General features: G+C 37.3%; 1 protein-coding gene across 3 annotated transcripts in view; it reads right to left on the bottom strand.

Annotated features, from left to right (window-relative positions):
• The window catches only part of LOC126761150 (DNA-binding protein D-ETS-3), an 87,225-nt gene that overhangs the window by 25,060 nt on the left and 40,656 nt on the right, over positions 1–21,509 (bottom strand). For 2 of the 3 annotated variants that reach the window (XM_050477105.1, XM_050477104.1), the window contains exons 5-7: positions 14,807–14,857; positions 9,050–9,133; positions 5,595–5,642 (exon numbers count right to left, since the gene is read on the bottom strand). In XM_050477105.1, the coding sequence (XP_050333062.1) occupies positions 5,595–5,642; positions 9,050–9,133; positions 14,807–14,857 (183 nt within the window). Of the gene's footprint in view, positions 1–5,594; positions 5,643–9,049; positions 9,134–14,806; positions 14,858–16,712; positions 18,123–21,509 lie in introns of those variants that run through there. The other variant, XM_050477106.1, reaches the window with a different exon arrangement.

The following is a 21,509-nucleotide window of genomic DNA, read 5'->3' as shown; positions in this document are numbered from 1 at the left end:
ACAACCCGCCGTAAAGCATCGTAAAATTATAAATTTTTACACTTGTTTAAAAAAAATGTTGTTAGATTTCATAAAAAAATTTGTTTACACATTTACAATTCTCAATGCTATGTTTTGGAATCGTTATAACTTATAACTTTATGAGACTTGTGAAAACCCTACATACATATGTTATAGATATGCATAAAATGATTCATAATTGAAAAGAAATGAGTCGATGTTACCATCATTTTTAATGAATACAGAGAGGTATAAAAATATGGAAGTAGAGAATATCTAAAAAAAATCATCTCATTAGGCATGATGAGATTTTCTGTATATGACATTGAGCCAATCCTTTTTTAAAATTTTTATTATAAGGATTAACAAAAAGAAATCCCCTTTTTTGGATTTAAGTCAAATACGCAACGTTTTGGTTGATAACTTGTTGCAATTTTGAAGGTAATTTTATATCATAGAAACCATCGTCCCTATAGGCAAGTTTTTCACTACGAATATCATTCGCCATAAACAGGAACCAAGCTTCTGGAGCTTCTGGCGCGTCACTAATGATATGTGTGGCCTGACCTTGTCTATATGAAACATAATTCCTCTCCTATTGGTAAATTTGCTAAGCGATTTCTTCCTTCTGATGGAGCAGCAGTTGATAGAGAAGGTCTGACATAGGAGTTTTGCTGTAAGAAAGATGTTCGTAATAGATGTCACTTTCCCTGTCACTCCCACCAAACATATAGCAAAACCTTTCTGACCATCAGTCCAGGGTTGGACTCTGTTTGCGTCGGCTCACCAATATTCGACCAGACCGTTTTCACTTGAAATTGTCATAAATTAACCATTTTTCTGAAACGGAAGCGATACACAGGTGGAAATTCGGTCCATGATGTTTATGTGTGGCAGCCATATGGCGTACTCAAACTCTACTTCTTCTGGTCTGTGAAAAGTTTTCCATTACAGAATCAATATAACTCCATACAAAATATTTCAAAACGATTAGTGACGTCATCAAACGTCAAATAAATATTCTGAGTATCGAGAGTACACTATGAACAAATACCCCAAAAAATATATATTATATATTTATATATAAATCTTAGACATTTATCTCCCTTAAACTTTAAAAAACACCGAAAAAGGAACTCTCTGCAAGTAACGCCCTTAATTTCTTTATCTTACAATTTCACTTAGTGCGCTGCACCGTTATAAAAAGGATATTCAAAAAAATAATATATTAAACTAAAGTGAAGCAATAACTTTCGCATACACATATCACAGAAGTAAATCTGAACAAAAGCAAGTTGCAATAATTTTCGTGTTGCATGCTTAAGTGCATTTAGGCGAAACTTGGCTGGAGGCTAACGTCACTCCGTGGCAGGGTCTAAGCAAGCGTCCCAAGCACGTAGTCCAAGCGGACCGGACCTGCTGTAACAAAGCGGTTCCGTGTAAAAAGGAAGCCATAATTAATCAAAAACAGCATTTTTGCCACCATCAGAGCGAAAGCGCACGGCAGTCAAACCGGAGCTGAAAATGAGTTTTCACAATATTTTACCACGATTTCTTTTTTTTTTCTTTTTTTAGACATAGTCGTAACGACAGTACAACTTGAGTGCAGTTAAATAAGGAAGGCAGCGAAGAAAATAAGTTTCGTGGAGCTAAAAAACTGCAGAGAATTAACACAAGCGCTTGTATGTAGGGTCTGTGAGCAGGCCAGCAACAAGGTACAACGAGGCAGTAGAGTACAAGTTGGCGCTTCGTACTGAAATACAACGCCTTGATAGCGTGCAAGTCTCGAGAAGTCACGACAACTTTAAGAAACAACACGAGCCTGCTGTGGCAAGAAGGAAAATTGAATGAGAATAACATAAAAGACGAAAGCGCAACATGACCACCCACTCAGACAGCCGTCCTTCCGTTCTGGCAAGTCAGTCTGTAGGTTCATCAAAATGGAGCTCAAATTTAAATGCACGCGAACACACAAACGCGCCACCATTACGAGGCAACTGTGACCAGGCGGGCCACTCACAGTCCAACCAACCTTATATACTATATATGGTATACACGCACGCACATGCAGTTGTTAGTGTCGTGCAGCCGCACATGGACACAATTTGGTTGTCGCGCCGGAAAATAGTGGGCGCGATAGGACATTTTTATGCTAATTCCGTTAGCTTTCAGGGGAGACGAGGACGTTATAAAATGGCGTTTTCGACGTTGAATTGGTTGGAGAAAGTATGGATTTTTGAGACACAAACCCCATGCACGCCCTTAGCTGACGAAGCCATGTAAATACACGCATACAAAGACTTAAGTATGTGTGTGTGCAGCAGTCGTGTTTTGGCGCTGGTAGCCGTTTGGTTGTTGGCGGCTGGCGGTTGGCGAGTCAAAAACATTTCGCAATTGTGGTTCACGGTTGTAAAGGTTATGCAAAATAAGGTCAGCATATGCCAAGCAGTCAGCCAGGTTATGTCTTGCCTATAAATATTGCTCGTGTTTTGTTTGTTTATTTCGTCTGTTAGTCAGAAATAAAATATGTAGAAGTGGGACATTTAAAATCCACTTTTTGTGTGCCTATGTATTCTTAAATTTCATGTTTTTGCTAACTCTTTCGTCTAATGCCGTTGCTTGAGCAGCCAAAGGTGTCGTTTTGTTACCGTTATGAACACAATTTTCGTGCTGAAAATCCATAAATAAAGTGGGTTTCAAGATTTTATTTCAGTATCGAAATTCTTTAAATGAGTTGATTGCGACTTTACGTGAGTTTTGTTAGTGATATATCCGACTATTTTAACTAGAACAAAGCTAGCACATTTGTTTTTTGTCAGATTTATTTTTGAAAATACTAACAAGTTGTTGATATTAAAATTCTTAGAAGCGTCATAGGAAAGATCATTTCAGAAAATAAATGAACATTTAAATATAGTTGGCAGTAATGTTATAATGCAATTTTAGAAGAAAATGTGCCAAACCATTGGTTGTTTGCAATAATTCTGAAGTTATTAACTTGTTCCAAATATTATCGAAAAGGAGTTGAAATCAAACTTCTTTTTTGAGATATCGGTCTGAAGTTTTCCACACGCCCTTTTATCCGGATCTTTTTGATTAGTGAAAGGTTTTATAGCTTCGGTGCAGCCAAAGTAAACGGTTTTTTCTTGTTTTCTTTAAAGTTCTGACCGAATCGATAGTGGAAGGCCTAAACATATCCGTGGATACTTCCGCGTTTTCTTCTGTTTGCAATTAAGTATTGAGTTATATGTGGATTCTGATTTGGGAACAGGTATTTGGGTGATTCTATAACCATTTTACTTGTACTATAAGTTTGACCAAAATTCACTGCTCATTTTATAAGGCCAATGTTTGATCTAGTATACCTAACCTGTAACCGAAGTAGTAGCCGATGTCAAAAAGGATCCTTCAAGAGTCCAAAATTAATAATGTATGGGCTTGAAGTAAAAACTAATAAAATGTATCAATTAATCTGCACATACGAAAAGAAAGATACTACATTTTTTATCTCTCCAAAACTTTTTTACGCTCTGTCATATCAAGTTTTTGGTCATACATATATTGCTGTGGGCAAAAGATAGTAATTTTGAAATTCTTAATTTATTCTTCGAAATCCATGTCGTCCTCCTGAAAGTAAGACCTCTTGGCCCCAATACACTTGTGCCAACGCTTTTTCGAATCCTAGAAACAGTTGTTAAATTCAATATCCGGAAAAGCCTTCAACGTTTAATGTCTTCAATTGACACAAAATGGTTTCCCCGCAGTGGTTTGCTGAAAAGCCAGAAGTCACAAGGAGCTAAATCAGTCGAATACGATGGCTGCGGCAGGATATTCTTTGAAAATTATCGTTGTGCAGAAACCAGGAGTTTTTGGCCAATATTTCCGACCTCTTTTTGCGAATAGCTTCCCGCAAACTGCGCATTTCACACAAATAGTATTCCTTGTTAACAGTTCAACCGGTCGAAAGGAATTCGAAGTGCACTACACCTCGATACTGTACAAAACTGTCAACATAACCTTGATTTTTGACCTGCTTTGTGGTTTTTTCGACTTCGGCTCACCTTCGCCCCGATATTCGATCGATTAATAGTCTGTTTTTAAGTCGTAAGCATATATCCAAGGCTCATCGCCAGTAATAATACGTTTTATGATATCCCGAGAGTAGAAAAACATTGTTTCACAGACGACGCTGTTTTTCGAAAAAATTAAGTGATTTTGATACCAATCGAGCTTTCGCGTTTCTTATGCCCAAATTATCTTTCAAAATGGTTTTCACTGATCCTTATATATATCTCACACACAAAATTTTCTAACAGAACTCATTAATGAGTTAATAAAATTCTGGCTCCGAATATAAAAGCTTAAAATGTCAACTGACCGTTAAAGAGGTAAATATATATATATGCCCACCCTATAGGCCCACAAGATTAATGGGCATTTATTTAAGCCAGCCGCGCCCATAAAACATACAAAAGGCATACGTTATGAATTTTTAATGAACTCGAAGCGCGCTACATTAACACTTTATTTCGATCAAAAAGAGCTGTAATTGATGACAGCTACAATCTGGAACCACGTAACCAAACATAATAGTTCATTAAATGCCACCTAACACATAACCCTTTCATACAATGCGCCAAACCGTTTCGCACTGTCTGAAAACAAGAACTTGATTCTTTTCTCACAAAAGTCAAATGATAACTTTCTAGATCACGTGCGCCATATTTACACACACAAAAATACAAGTAAATTGCACACAATAAAAATATGATAATTTTACAAAGGCAGGAAGAAAAAATCATGTAACCCAATTCGGGCCGCACCCCTATGAAAATGTAGCTAGTTCGAACTACGAAAGGGATAATTTCACGAAACACCTTGTCTGGTCGGCGCACGCCACACACCCAGTCGCACTTCGTTATGGATGGAGATCTGCAAGGGTAACTCAAATAATTTGTAGTTGCGTTAAACTATAATTAATTCAAAGGTGTTTCGGGAGAACCCCCTGAACGCAGACAGACAGTGCCGTGGTCGCTTGCCAGAGACAATGACTTTTGAGTGATAAAAATCACACACTTGGCTCAGTTACACCTAATAGGGATTTGTATTCACACTAATAAATATTTTCAAGAATTTCGTTCAGCTGCATTCATACAAATGTACATATGTTTATGCAAATGAACAGCATTGCACGAATTTTTCGTAATAGCATGTTGAAAGTGAATTTTAAGTAGCTTTTCTATTAACTTACTTCTGTGCACACACACGCACTTACAAAGAAACTTTTTAACCTGCAAAATGCGTGGGGTAAACTCCCATCCGAATGCAGCCACCAGGCAATAAGTTGGCTCGATACTCTTACCAAAGTTGTGCACGTGCTCACTTGACAGCCGCTTGACATTTTAGTTGTCACATTGGAGTGTGTTCGAGCTGTTGGCGTGCGTGCGCCGATTTAATCTCAACACCTGCATCTTTATGCTTTTATGACTTTAAAACCAATACGCGCCTAAAACATTCAACTAAATAGTATAATAACTGTATTCGCACAACTCCGTATAAATTTATATACATATGTATAGCATTACGTCACTCACCAGAGCTGGCTAGTCGACTACTGGTAGGCCCAAACATTTGATATGGATCTGGAAAAAACAATTTAAATAAATAAATACTGTTAATACTTAATTTGCATACTTTATATGTCTAAAATATATTTAAAGCGGCACTCGCACGATATACTTCGTTTTATAGGCGAGGCCCTTTACAAGTATTATTATAAATGTACGTAATAATGAAATGAACACTTTGCTTGTGTTAAAAATTATATGTATGTAATAAATACATTACAAGAAAATTAAAGCAAGTTCTATCAGAGGAAACACTCGAAGGTCTAATTTTCAGTTCACAATTATAAGACCAACCTTAACTGAATATATACATATATATGACCTCGTTTCAACTGAACAGGGATCTCAGAAATTTTTTTTTCAGACATTCATTAAGCGATGCATATGAGTACACATACCATCTAACAAATATGGCCCGGGCGGGTATATTTAAACCATGCGTGCAAACCAAATCGAGAAAATGATTTCCTATCTTTGAAAATGTTGCAAGAGTGTTTTGGAGAGTCTACGAACACTACAAACATAATTATTTGAGACAAGATTTGTCAGGAAGAAGATCTAAACATCTCTCAAGGGTCGACTCAACCATTTTGGTTAACGTTTTTGGTATGAAACGTGACTCGTACCACGAGCGTTACAATGCTTCTATTGCCTCTGAAAACTATTTTGAAGGCGATAGATAGATGATATAAAGTTGTCCAGAGAAAAGTATTTACAAAACAAAATATTGATGAATATTTCATTCATCGATGCTTTCTGTGCCCTGGAGAGTCTGATATGCTATGCACTATGGAAACCCAAATTTGAACTTTCATGTTTACTTTCGTGTATTTTACGCCGGGTTAAACTAGTTTCATTCATTCCACTTTTTCAATATTTGTTCCCCACAGGTGCCCCTTGCTGCCGCAATCCCCTGTGTCAAATGAAAGTTTTATGTCTTAATTAAGTGCTTAGTTATAACACTTTATAGGTTTTCGGTTAGTGGCGTTTTGTGGGAGTGCAATGGTCCGATTACGCATATAAAGTTTCATCAAAATATCTCAATTTTTACTCAAGTTACAGCTTGTTTGGACGGACAGACAGACAGTCTCCCAGATTTTCATTTTTCTCGTCACCCTGATCATTTATACATATATAGTATATATGTATAACCCTATAGCGGGACAGATGCTTTGGCTTATGTGATACATACAACCGTTTGTGGAAACATGTTGCAAGAGTATAAAAGATGATGATATATGACAATCTCAGAACTTTGCACATACTTTACGAAGTCTTCCTACATCAGAAGTGAAGCAAGAATAAAATATCTGCATAATTCCATTTCTGATTGAAAAAAGAAAAAACTTATACGTTCTTATAACTTATATTTATAACGGAATACAGAAATATGCATTACTTAGTGCCATTCCGGTACGGCCTGCAAGCGTTTCCGATTTATTTATATTAAAAAAATGGCACGTCAATAAGTGTACCCAAGGACTTCTGGTCGCACATTTATACAGGCATATCCTTCTTCGCAAGTTTTCCATACACAGCAGAGCACTCGACGGTTGCCTAAATGCATTTCGAAAATACATTTGCGAGTACCGAAACTTGAGTGTTGTTTTCTAAGCGTATGATGCTTGAAAGTTTTCAGCCTGTTGCCCAACATTGCGACTATTGTCGACTAAATGAATTCGTAAATATGTATGCGACGGCAGTCATGCGCTGAAATACAGTATTTATGTTTTTCATATCCTGCCACCACCACTTGTAAGCACTCATGAGGCACACATTCACTAAAATTTGCCCAGATTCTTTATTAAGCGGCATTACTGTCGAGGCTTCAGCGTTCGCATTGTTTCAATGTTATATTCATACAAGCATATATGTTATACATACGAGTATTATGTATGTAAGTACTCAGCGGAAAGCAATTGCATTTGCAAAATAAACGCAATAATGTGTGCTCGCCGCTCGCTAATGGCTTGCACAATAGCTGCAGGAAGGTTACATTTCCTTAATATGCGTCGAGTTTTTTTGCATTTATTATTTAACAATTACTGGTCTGACGCTCAGCACGCGCTCGTAGATCGCATTTTCTCTTATAACTGGTATACTCTGCTGCTAGCCTGTCAGTCCAGCTTCCTGTCCGGAGCAGACTGAATTTCTAGCATAAGTCTTTGTTCAATATATCAGTCTACTCACGCATGATATAACCGATAATATGTAGATTTTACTATATGGTACATATATGCACATCTCTCTGCCTTTTTGTGCATTTTTGCGAACCAAAAAACCTTTCTCCATTGAAATCTTAACAAAAGTCAGACATTCGGCTTTTAGTATGTTAGTTTTAGTCGTTGTACGACCTTCTGACGCGTGCCTCCTATTGTCCACAATGGCACGCGTTCATCTTCGTGACACTTCGACACATTTCACGCATATACTTGTAACTGTATTTTTCCCATTCATATATGTATGCCGCATAAAAATCAAAACGCATTGAATGTCAATTTTGACAAGCCAGATACCGCAAATGAGCACTAACTCAAACACCAAGCCTCCGTGTACGAATTCAACTACACTTCGTTGCACTTTTATATTCGAATTCGCTGATTTCCGCCCACCCCTGGCTCACCTAATCTGCGCTAGCTCGCAGTTTTTCTACAGCTTCAACCTTAATTGAGAACGTTTCAAGGCATTTCAATTGTTTCATTTCGGTCGCTTCTAGTCATGTTTCATTTTCCTCCACATTTTACACTCTCTTTCTCGAATATAAAACTCTTTATTTGTCTTTCGAGTGTCTGTGAAGTGGCGAATTTCGGTTTGATTTGCTACTGCATGTAAATATGTTTATAAAATGTGGCAACCTTAATGCGCTAGCCAGCCAGTGAGCCAGTCATTCAGCCTTCAAAGCACTCACAATACGAAGTAGCTTTGCTTTTATTTTGGATTTTTTGCTTTTCGAGTATTTGGGCACACTTTAAAGTGGAGTGTATGGAGTGTTTTACCTTGCGCACAATTGCACACATTCACTTGCAACAATAGTTACTTGATGCGTGTGGTGGCCTAAGTGTTGTTGTCGTTCTGTCGCTTTTTGTTTCGTCTCTGTGTCAATGTCGCTTTGATTTCGCATTGTTTTGTGGCAATATTTCCACACACGCATGCAACACAAATAGATTTCACTCGTTCTGCAGCGCTTTTAAAGCATTTTTAAAATATTTACTTCTATTTTTTGTTCTCGTTTTAAGGTTTTCATTTAAGTGGCACTCAGTGGAATTGGCATGCGGCAATTTGGCATAAAATCCCACATCTTTCAGTACACTATGAGGGTAAAATATTCCAAATCTCTTTAGTTTTCATTCTTTTCGAGCGTAATATGAGAATGGAGCGTATTCAAATTATTCGTAGTTAAAAAATAAATTTTTTGTACTTACCAGGCTGTCTGAGATGTGAATGCGGATCAAGCGAAGACTTGCCGACGCTCACGCCCACGCTGCTTAGCGCATTTGAGCTGTAGCCTAAAAGGAATTTAAAAAATTTTAAATTTTGTAATTTGAGGTTAGTATCTTAATTTAATTTTCATACAATTTTAAACTTTTCTCAATTCTGGATATATAGAAAGTATGCCAATAAAAAGAGAGAGAGGTGCCAGACAACTTTTAATTAGCGCAATTATCACATCACATATTTTCACATGCTCAGATTTTTTTCATAAAATATTGGGTAGTCGAAAAAGTCTTTTCGTATTTTGTCAACAGATGTCGTTGCAGTCGTATATATCTAGTAGAAGTTGAAAAAAAGTTACAGCTGTTCAAAAATGAGTGAAAATAAAGAAGAAATTCGCTATAAAAGTAGGTGATCAAAATGGTACACATAGTATTTGTTTATTTCTTTTTTATTATAAATGTAAAAAAATAGCTTGAAGTTTGACTAGAAATACGAAAAAGCTTTTTCGACTACTTAATATTATTCGAGTGCTAGTTAAGAATTTGAATTGAAGGGATTTTTCAACTTTTGGAACCTACATACAAGTCTATACTAAAAGGAAAAATAACAAGAGAACACGGTAACTTCGACCACACCCCTCCACAGGTACATTTCTTAAAGCATAAAAAGGTATAAAAATATCGCTTATATGACGATTTGGTTCGGTCGGTGTGTATGACGGCTACATGCTACAGAGGTCCGATCTAAACAATTTAGTCGGAGATTTAAGGACTAGTCCCGGATCATCTCATGTCATACTGCGTTAAAATATATTAAAAATAAAAACTTTTCCAAAGAGGACTTAATTTTAGTTGGATAGTTTCTATGGCAACTCTAATTTATAGTGATCCGATATAGACGGTGCGAAATTTCAGAACGACATCCCGAAAACTAAGGGACTATTTCGCGTAGATATGTTACAGACAAACATCATAGTTAAATCGAGTCAGCCCGTGACGCTGTTCTTTTATATACACACCTTATAGAGTTTCCGACAAACTTGGTGGCAAACTTATTATAGAATCCTGTATCCGCTAAGATCCTCATTGCTTCGAACTTGGAAATAAAAGAAAATCTATTTGTGTCAGCTTTTGGTGAATGCTGAAGCCAAGCAATAGTAACGGCATTAGCATAAATCAAGATGAGGTAACAAGAGGTAACAAATGTTTTATATGCTACAAATAAATGTATGTATTAATCCATATACAGTTTAAATAGCACCTATGTAACTTCACTTAGTATATGGTATGAAAACTCTAGAGAAAAGTTCGGCAATTTCCATTCACACAAAACCGTCGAATCAAATCCCATTGGGTTATTTCAATAGACCTCATGCTATTTCAAGAAATAAAGCAAAAGTATGGAACCGTATTGTATTTTAGTCATTTTGGTTATGTTTACTAAAGTAAATATTTTTCAGTTCAAATACCGTTAAAACAAACTGAGAAACAGAACTATGGGGAGACATACTATATAGGTTTGAAGAATCCTTTTAACCACGGCCAAGTAGATGAAACTGAATACTACTATAAAATTCCACAAGCTAGCATTGTCAAAGAACGACTAGAAACTGACGTCCAAAGGTTTTTCTCAATACTTTGGTGTTATAAACAAATCCAAATTACATACAACCTTCATAAAGTACAAAATATTTGGGTCCTCAGTCAACCGAAAACTAAACCGTAATATGCTGAATATCACAAAACCCTGAACTCTAAATTATGGTACATACATAACTAAATTACTCTCTCCCTACAAAAGCATGTCTTCTGCAGAGAGCACTTCAAAGTGACATAAAATCATCAAATTATGACTGTCAGCTTAAGAAGCCACCTCGGGGCTAATATCTTATCAACCGCAAACCGATCGGTGCATAAAATACCCTTTTTCAGAGCATTGCACAAACACCAAATGACACTCAAAATAGTAAAAAACAAAAACACCAAAACAAAAGCGAAATCACCACCAAAGGTTGTTGGCATGAGGAACTTTTTAATAGATTGTGATTACAAAGCGATGAAACAATGCCGCAAGCGATTCAATTTAAAATTGTTCCAGAACGCAACAGTGCGAAAGAAAAACATGCAACAACACAAACCACGAGCGCAACACAGCCAATCGCACACAACACAAAGCGGCCAGCCGAAGAACAATGAAAGTTGTTGTGTTGCCAAAAAAGCGAAGAAGAAGTGACAAAAGTAGGCGCTATAGAAATTACACCCACAGGCGATGGCACACAACTGTGACACCGCCGGCAGCAACAGCAACAGCAATACGGCAGACAAAAACAACATGCTCGTGCTATTATTTTTCTCTTTTGGTTGTCACTTTGCGAGAACACGCGTACAACAACGCACGAGTGTACGCAGCCAGCAACAAAAAGCGCAATCACAGTTAACTTTGTGCAGCAACAACAATGTGTTTGCTGGCGTTGCGAATTGGTGTGATGTGGTGTGACAGTGATGTCGCTGATGATGTCCTTTGTGATGCCACTCAAGCGACAAGCGTGCAACGCACAACGGGGAGGTGGAGTGACTTTAAGGCCGTGTGTGATGGTGTTAAAGCCAAACTTTTGGGTTTTCGTATTCCATTGAGTTTGTGCTTTATGTTGTGAGTCACATGCAACGAAGCTGAAACTTGACAGGACATGCAGTGATTGAATACAAACTTTTTCACTTACTTATGCGTAGCGATGTATAAGAGTGACTTTTTATATGAAATGTTGCACAAAATTTATTTAATGGCAACAATTTTGAGTAAATATAAAAAATTGGTAAAAAGAAATTTTAAATGAAGAGCCATATTATAATCTGTATCCTTTTCCCAGATTTGGTATAAGCCTTTTTTATGTTCGTGTGAGGTTTGATCGTCATATACCAATTATTTGCTTCTTTACGACACGAGAAATTAGTCAGACGATTTTTACTAAGAAAAAACATTAAAGAACAAGTTTGCTTGAAATTTAGTGTTTTTAATGGAATCACGGTTATGAAATCGTTCAAAATATTGTAGAAGAGTTTTGAAAAGATTTAATTATTAAGAAAAAAAGTAGTTGACTGCCACAACTTAAAAAAATTAATTAAAGGAACAGTACTTTAAAAACATCCCTTAGGGATCGATTCAACATGTTTTGGTTAATGTTTTGGGTAGGAAGCGTTTTAATGCTCTACTCGTACCAAAAAAGCTGAATCTTTTACAAAAATGACGCCGAGTAGAAGTCAAAAAAGTAATGCTTGACAACGAAAATGAGAACCTTTCATCAAACGCATCAGCACTAGTAACGAGGTGTGGGTTTATGAATATGATGTCGAAAGTATTCAATAATCTAGCGAATGGTGCTCTAAAAATGAACCCAACCCGCAGTCGGTGCTTTTCTTGATTATTGTGGTGCGGTTCCCCATGAAATCGTTACACAGGTTCAAACGGTCAATAAAGATGCTACTTGGCAGTGTTGAGTCGTCTAAGTAAACCAATTTATCGTAAAGTACTGAAAATTCAAAAATTTATGCCGTCTCATTCAAGAATGATTATGACTGACTTTTTGGCCAAACACCAAACAAAGGTTCTGGCTCAGCAACCGTATGTGCCATATTTGGCTTCTTATGACTTTTTTGTTTTTGAAACTAAAAATTCGCTTCGCGAAACGCGCTATCTGTCCACTGAAGCCATTAAGAGTCTTTCGCAGACGGCACTGATGACTATCCTAGTCGAGACTTATAACGTCTTCTATTTCAGTTTTCTACTTTTTTAACAATGTTTGAAAAGTAAAAGACATGTCGAGCATACTCATCAAAAAGACAATACTTTTTTCTGATTACCTTCCACTAAATTGTAATCAAAATATCACTGATAGATTACTTTAAAATTAGTGAAATGAGTACTTACTATCTATATTATATCACACATATTTATTTTATTAAAGAGAAAGCTCCTAATGTCGACGACAATAAGCTTCTTACTATACGGAGCCGAGATCTGGGCACACGCTCTTAAAAAGGAAAATCGGCGTAAGGTAATGGCCAGAGTGCACCGCACCGCAGTCCTCAGAGTTGCATCAGCGTACCGGACAGTATCGGCGGCAGAAGACGACGCTGAACACACATTCTTTGAATGTGTGCGCTGGCAACAAGAACGCACCGCCGTAGAAAACCTGGTTGGCCCAATAAACGCGGACAATTTAGTCATGTTGGAGAGTGAAGCAAACTGGGAGATCACCAAGAATTTCGGAGCGATTTTGCTTCGCAGCAAAAAGCAGGACCTGGACGCAGGTGCGCAGATGTAAATCTCTCAATGAGAAAAATGGAACGCCACCCTGAAGTAATGCAAACGCGGTCCCAGGGTGGGCGACGGTTTCTTAGAGGGGGGGTTTTTAGTGACCTGCAAGTGGCACATACCGCTGCTGTGACGATAGCACCGATGATGCGGAAGACATTTTCCACCCCCTCACCCGCAAAAAAAAAAAAAAAAAAAAATATTTTATTAGTTGAAAGATCAATCAGATTGAGCACATTAGAGAGCTAATAAGTTCCCCTCCCTCGCACTACATGTCAATCAACAAACCAAGAGCTATCCTCACACCTAAATAACTTAAGTAAATTCGCTTTCATACACAATCATCTTTTCACGCCATTATCTTCAAACAAATCGCCCAACCCAAATGCGCATATATTTACGTGCAAAACCCATGTTTCTGGTTAAGATTACGATTTCTCCATCCGATCTTTCAACCAGTCATTCAATTGACTAAACATATGTATGCAAGTGTGTGTGCAAGTACGAGCCCATTTGTATGAATATATTATGTGTTGTTATTGATTGTCGATTTGTTTAAATTGCACGCTTGAGTGAGCTTATTGTAGAAAATTGTCGAATGATGTCAAACAAAATGCACAAATACATACATATGTATGTATGTGTGTATGGCTTTTGTGAGGGGAAAAAGGGCATAACCATTTAGGCGCATTAATAATGCCCAGCTACCCTTTAGGAAAAGCATAAATGGCATGAATTGGAGTGAAAAATATTTATTGTAAGCCAACTGCTGCCAATGACACTTTCTTGCAGGGTACTTATGTTCATATGTATGTATGAGTGTATTTTTCTCCTCTATGCATACATTTGCTTAAGTTTACACACATGAATGGGCAACGCCTTTAATGTGCGTGTTCACAAGGACTAATCGAATACAAGAAATGATTTTCACACCTTTGCGCTGTCATTTTAACAGATATATATGTGTGTATGAGTGTGTCTTTCTTGTAGGCGGCGGTTTATTGAACTAAGGTAGACACATGCACACACACCCATCTCCATCTATGTATGGTGTATATGTACTATTTGTATCATGGGTGTGAACCTGTAAATGGGCGCGTTCTACCGCAGGTGCTGAGAAACTTTGAAACCAAGAACAACTTTCATTATTGCCACTTAGAAGTTTTACAGTGAATTTTCAGTAATTTTAGGCACTTCAAAAGTTTATTAACAATGTTATACATATGTATAAGTTATTTACATTATTTTTTTACTGTAAGTAAACACTAAGTCCATATGAGCCTTAAATTACAAATCACATTTTATTGTCGTTCAGGTTTCACATAAAAAGCAAACTGTTAAATTTTTCTTTTGCAAATGCAACAGTTATATTCTCTTACAGCGCAAATACAATAATAAATTAGGCAAAGTCTATAGAATGTAGTTTAACTTACCCTGCGACTGCGAGGAGCCATGTGATCCCCAAGAGGACTTGTACGAAGAATCTGCAATGAAAACGATAAAATGCAATTACAACATTTATAATTAAGGAAGGATGTAAGAATGTGTATGTATATAAAGAAATATGCCAGATATTTGAAATAGGAAGAGTACGCGGATTCAAAAAGACACTGTGTGAAGAGGACTTTTCAATTTCGAAAACAGCAAAAAGTCAAGCGGAAACAAATATATTTAATACATTGGCTGAACGATAAACATGTTTTGCTAAAAAGTCAGTCACAATGGGGTTCGAATGTAACGGCGTATTATCGTAGTCGAAAATCCATGAATTTTCCGCCCACAAATCCGGTACTTGGAAACGTATTGCTTCACATAGACGCCTTTTCGCGGCCAAGTAGTATTATTTATGAACCATTTGGCCCCGTGGAACGTATTCATGGTATACTTGGTTTTTTCGGTTTCGGCTAATTTTTAGACAGTTGCGACGTCATATTCATAAACCTATGTCTCATCAGCAACAATAATGCGTTTAATGAATGTAGTGCGCTTAGTTCCATCATCAAGCATCTCTATTGCGACTTCTACTCGACGCCGTTTTAACTAAGATGCACGCTTCGTACACAAAACAATATCAACACGAAGATTTTCAAGCTCTGTTTCTCTAACTTGGATGGACGACTCGAATAAAACAAGCTTTCATTGACTTCATGACCTTCACTGTATGCTTTCTGCCTCTCAAATACTTATGCTCTTGATAACATTAAAAACCTAAAACACTTAAGTAGCTTTGTTAAATTTCTTTCTGTGGTAAAGATCGCCTGACAATAAGATTTCGTACTAAATTTCACACAAAGATTCAGTTCCGATAACTTTGATATATCTGAAAGATCAATTTTTAAGATAATCGATAAAATAGTGGAAATCGACAAGTTTAACCGTCTGGTTAGCACTGTTTCGATTGTCCAGGAACTAAATATTTCCGTTTGAAAGCATGCAAATAAGAAAAGGTAGTTCGATGTACAAGTGTCACATGAGTTAAGTGGTTTCCATTTTATTTGAAATTAATGCATAATTTCTGAAGAATGATATGTCTAAATTTCAAGATGTTTGGAGCAAACTAGACAAAGTTATGAGTACTTTTATACCTGTCTTTTGAGCGTATACGAGTGACATCAGATTTCAGAGCTTAAGAATGTGTTTTTCGAACCTCACGCTTTCAGTATCCCTCATAAGTTCAAAACTACTGACCTGAACGTTTTCAAGTTTTAAATGTAATTTACAATTTACGAAATACGAGTAAAGAGTTTTATAACAAATAAACCAATTTTTAAAAAAAAATCTCGTTTTTTCCTTCAAAGTGTTCCAAAAAGTGAAAAATTGAAATATCGATTATTTAACGATATGATTTTGATTTCACATATTTCGGTACGAATTTATGAAAGACAGCACAATTCAACTTTTTTCCGAGAAGATCCAGGAAAATTGTTGTCTTTGCCGTATTTTTTAATAATTCTCTATGAAAATTTAACAGATTATTCTTCAATTGTCACAATGTATAATTGGTTTTTTAACATTTTCATTAAAAAAAGTATAAAATTGCGCTCTTCTTATACTTAACGCCGAAAAAAGCCCCATGGACCGAATTTCCATCTGCGAATCACTACCAAATCGCAATAAAATAGATCCATTTCTGATGGTGGATATTTTATCGGATTATTCTAACTATGCTAAATAAAACATTAAGTTTTACCTTATATAATCATCAATTCATTTCGTCACAAAATCTCTTCAATATTTTTATTCACCATATATCCAGAAAACTACTTTCACTATTAGCCAACTATAAGACTTCACAACTGCTTAAAATTAAAACATCTTACAATATATTGCGGAACTCACCTGCGAATAACATTGAAAAATTGCTAAAACTTCCCGTCGAACGTGACAAATAATCAGCTGATGTTTTAATGTCAAGCATCATGGCACCAGGACACAAATGGGCGGCGGCAATTTTTGCGTTATCCAGCACACCGCCGACGGCAAATGTGCGCAGTTGCACCAAAAAACTCGCGATGCGCTCACAATTGTTTACAGTTAACTTTCCACTAAGAGTTGCACCAAACCAGCTCAGTTTCTACTTTTACAGTTTTTGAGAGCGAATAGCACAATGTTAATTGAATAAAAACAATTTTGTTGGTCGCAAAAGAACACAAATTTAAATTAGTCATAAAAGTCGCAAGAATTCGAAAGAACAAAACGGTTTATAGCTCAAAAAATGTTTAACAGCTTTCAAGTTTATACACTTGTGAGCAATAAAATGGCAAAATTAGTATGTGGAAACATGCGCTCACGTCAAACCGCAACCGAATCCTTCAAATATTTATATTTGTATGTAATTGTGCCGGTCACACCGGAAGGTAATAACACCGGAGACCGACAATTTGGTTCGCCGTTTTCACTAACTTACACACAAAAGGTTTTCTAATGCTTAATGCGCGCTCGCAAATGTTTGTGGGCGGTCGGCACAAGATGTGAATTGCCGTAACCGACACTCCTTCAATTTAATTTATTTCAAATGTAGCAACGCGCATTCACTGAATGTGAATTTATTTATATGTGACTATGCCTAAGTATTTGTAATACATATATTAAGTGTAAATGTATAGGTGAGCGCTTTCAAATGTTACACACCAGCGTAGATGTGTAAGAGCGCGCTGGCCTCTGGTAGCGCGCGGTCGGGCTAGATGGTACCTTACTTTGGCACACTGGCGGAACAGGAAAAGGAACGGGAAAAATGACGATCGGAACCGGTTACCGTTACCGGACACCTCGACTTCCGGACAACTATGGTCACTGCCGCTGCCGCCGCCTTCGCTGGAACGCTGACTGTTCGTTGTCGGCACAAGCACTTCAGCACTACTTATTTATATCTTTTCAAGTGCGTAATCGTATTGGCGTTATGTTTGCGCATAGGTTTGTCTGTATTTAAGTGAATAAATATGTAATTAATTAAGTCGGCGCTGTTCGTACAACAATTTGCTTAGTCTTTTTAGCAACGCTGTGCCTCATCAATAGAAATTCCCTTGAAAATTTTCAATTCTGAAAATGTTTGCTTTTACTCAAGGATTATTTCCTAATATTTATGTACTTATGTTTACACCTGTGGCGCTGTAGGCCTTAAAGTACAATGTGGATTATGTAAAACTACAACAAACACTTCAGTTCAGTTCGTATTATTTTTGTAATATATTTATGTATGGAATACTTTGCACGTTCGTCTTTATTACACCGGATTGCGACCGATCTGTGGCACGGCAACGTAACAATTGATTTCATTCCGTCACCAAATCGCGCATATCCTGCCCAGTTACCGGGCTCTGCCGCAGCCCGATTGCAGTCGCCGCATCGTGCCACACCGAACAACCCCCTGCCATGCTGTGCACCGCCAACACACCCACTACCAACCGCATTGAGCGAAAAGCACACCAGCAACAGGGGTGAGTTTGCGGATGTGGTGAATGTGGGTTGGTTGGCTCGAAGCTTGACTTCGCTACACACACATGTACAACACCCACCCACCAAAGGTTTGCGCAGTTGGTTTTGCTCACTAGTGTCGTTTCGATTTCATAGCCTCAACTACACTTTAGGGGTGTTGCTCTGCATTTGTTGTAGGCATGTTCGCTTAATCCCAGCGTTAGCGCGTTAATATCAAGAGAAATACACTAAAGCACTAATACTACACATACGTGCAACATTAATAACGGTACATGCATAAAGCACCCATATTGCTGCCAACACCAACACTTGAAGCCCTGCTCACACACCAACAACCCATTTTCCGTTGGTACACCAATCAGCGTCAAGACAAGGTGTGGCCTACTCACACATGCACAGCGCGCACACAAAAACAGTCGACGTACGCACACATTTCTAGATGCACAAATACATACGCATACATACTGCGTGCGTGTGCGCTGATTATTCTCAATACAAAAACGAGCTTTACAAATGTTTCTACGCATCAATGAGTTGACGAGAGATTCAACTGCTTGCGGAGAGAGTGAGAGCGCGTGCGGTGCTGGCGTGCGACTAGGCAGGATATGTGGGTAGGAAGAAAGGAAACGCACAAGGAAAATAGTCGGAAATTTTTGCCAAATTATTGAAAAACATACAAATTAATATTGAAAAATATGTAAACAAAAAAATAAAATAAAAATATATACAAATGTGATATGCAAAATTGCGCACCGCTGAAAGTCTGCAAGTGCGATCTGGGTTAATAAGCGTACATCACTATACCTATAATACTCGTATTGTGGTTATACGTGGAAATCGAACTTTTGTCAAAAGTAAAGATATACATATTTAGTATTTTTAAATATTCAAAATATATAAATTCTTATTAAATCTAAACATTACAAATAAAAACTGTTAGCAAAAGTGAAACAAATATTTAGAGCCATTTTCATGAACACAATTTTTTTTTATTTGATATTATTATCATCAAAACTAATCAGAAAATGCTAACATCATTAAATAAAGATTAAATATAGCCTGAAACTAACTTTTCATTCCAATCGAGGCACTGTTATGATACAAGAAGAAACTATTGTGTTCTGGAAAATATCTAACCACATAAATTTAAGCATTTTACAAATGGACAAAATATTTGATAAATGGAAAAAAATTAGATTCCAGTTTCAGACCTGTTTTATAATATATTAACTATCGAAATATTTGATATGAATAATTATAGAAGAACTCCAACATATCAACGATTTGATTATTAATTTTCGGCGTAGTCATTAATGACCGAATACGATATTATTTTTAAAAATTTAAATCTTTTCCATCAGTATCAGCCTACGATCACTGAATAAAAAGCTACTTCTAATACAAAAAATATCATACAACCACCGTAAGCTATAATCAATGTCACTGTCTCTCAATCATCGCTGTAAAACATAACCGAGAATTATTCCTCCTAATATAACAGCTTATTTCACATTAAGGACAAGAACAGGGATATTATTAGCAGTATACCTGGCGAATTTCCGGGACAATATCAGAGGAATAGAACAAGAAAAAAGGGGAATACTAAAAATTCAAGACCAGTCAAAACTTGAAAAAGGCTTCAAAATTTCAGCATAAAATTTCTATCGTAGGGCCACAACTCGGGAAAAATTAATACCTATTCCGTAATCAACTTCTCACACACCATTTTCTGTTTGGATGTGTATGGCAAGTCGAAGCCTCTCTCCGCAGAACGGCTCCCCACACAAGAACACCATTGCCAGCACCAACAGCACGAAGTAAGCGTGCGGTGCCCTTTCTAGTGGGTGACACACGAAGCAACAAGGACGGATGTATTATCCACTTCCTTTTTCCTTCCACCAAACACAAGGATATTACCGTTTCGTCGTCATTGTCGCCGCACTCCACACTCACTCACGTATCCAACACACACATAAATATTGCTAGGGTAATGGGTATCCACCATCGCACACCACGTCAAACTCCTCGCGTCGCGCGCACTCTCTTTCTCGCATGCCCAGACGCTGGCTTGCTCTTTCCTTCATTCTGACACAAGACTTGGTGGCGTTGAGCAGTGACTTGTGGGGCGCTTCGTTAGCGCGAAGACTGAACAACACAATGGTGGCTCTAGCACCATGGTATAACAACTATGATATATATCAATATGTATGTGTGTATGTGTATGTTTACATATTTCTTTAGTTAGGGATATGCTACTAGTTGGTGGCAACTATTATGGTGCTCATAATGCAAGCAAACAGCTACTAACTTTAAACACTCATGTAGCCGCAAACGTGAGGCGCAAAGCGTGGGTGCAGCGCCCAAGTACTAACGGGACGATTGAGCGGTCGGTTCAAGGCGGGCCGGCGACACTGTGCTCAATAAGTACGATTTTTTCTCTAACTTTCCTTAAGCGTTTGGGCGTGTGTCATAGTGTTTTTGATTGTAGGCTAAGGAGTCTTTGAGAATGAATGGCTAGGAATGCGAATGAGTTCTACGCACACCGTTGGCATATGATAGAGGAAGGAACAGTTAAGTGGTGCCCACTCACGCCGCCGACTTACTGGCTGATTGTAGTAAGCATTGTATGTTCTTATAGTATATGTGTAAATGTGTATATTTGGGTGTGCAACGGTGTATGCAAGTCATTAGTAACGCCTGCAAATTAAACATTTCAACATAACTACAAGCGCTTATATACGCATATACATATATAATGTGCATATGTATGCATGTTATGTGCCCTTAGCACGTCATTTAGTTATGGGAATATTAAAGCTTGTAGCTTAGCGTATAAATACCTTGTACGTTCGCACAATTCGCAAATATTGATATACATATAGTATACATATGTAAAGGGCCTCGTAGGACAATTTCTATGAAAGCTTCTACAAGTGCCATGTTAATGAGGTCCTATTTTCTCAAAGCTCTCTTATTGCTTAACACTCTTTTTCAAAAACTTTTAGTTCTCCGCACTAATTACTACCTCAAAGATAGATAACGGTACTACCCACTAAATACGATACGCAAATAAACGATTTCCATCAAAGTAGTACTTTTAATATCTTCCAACAGTCTGACCTTCAGTTATTTCAAAATTTAAAGAAAATTAGTTTCTGTTTGCGAAGTTCCATGTTTTCAATCAATTTAGTTGCCTTCCAG

This window comes from Bactrocera neohumeralis, chromosome 6 (genome assembly GCF_024586455.1).
Source record: "Bactrocera neohumeralis isolate Rockhampton chromosome 6, APGP_CSIRO_Bneo_wtdbg2-racon-allhic-juicebox.fasta_v2, whole genome shotgun sequence".
Lineage (NCBI taxonomy): Eukaryota > Metazoa > Arthropoda > Insecta > Diptera > Tephritidae > Bactrocera > Bactrocera neohumeralis.
This window is presented reverse-complemented; position numbering and strand designations above follow the sequence as displayed.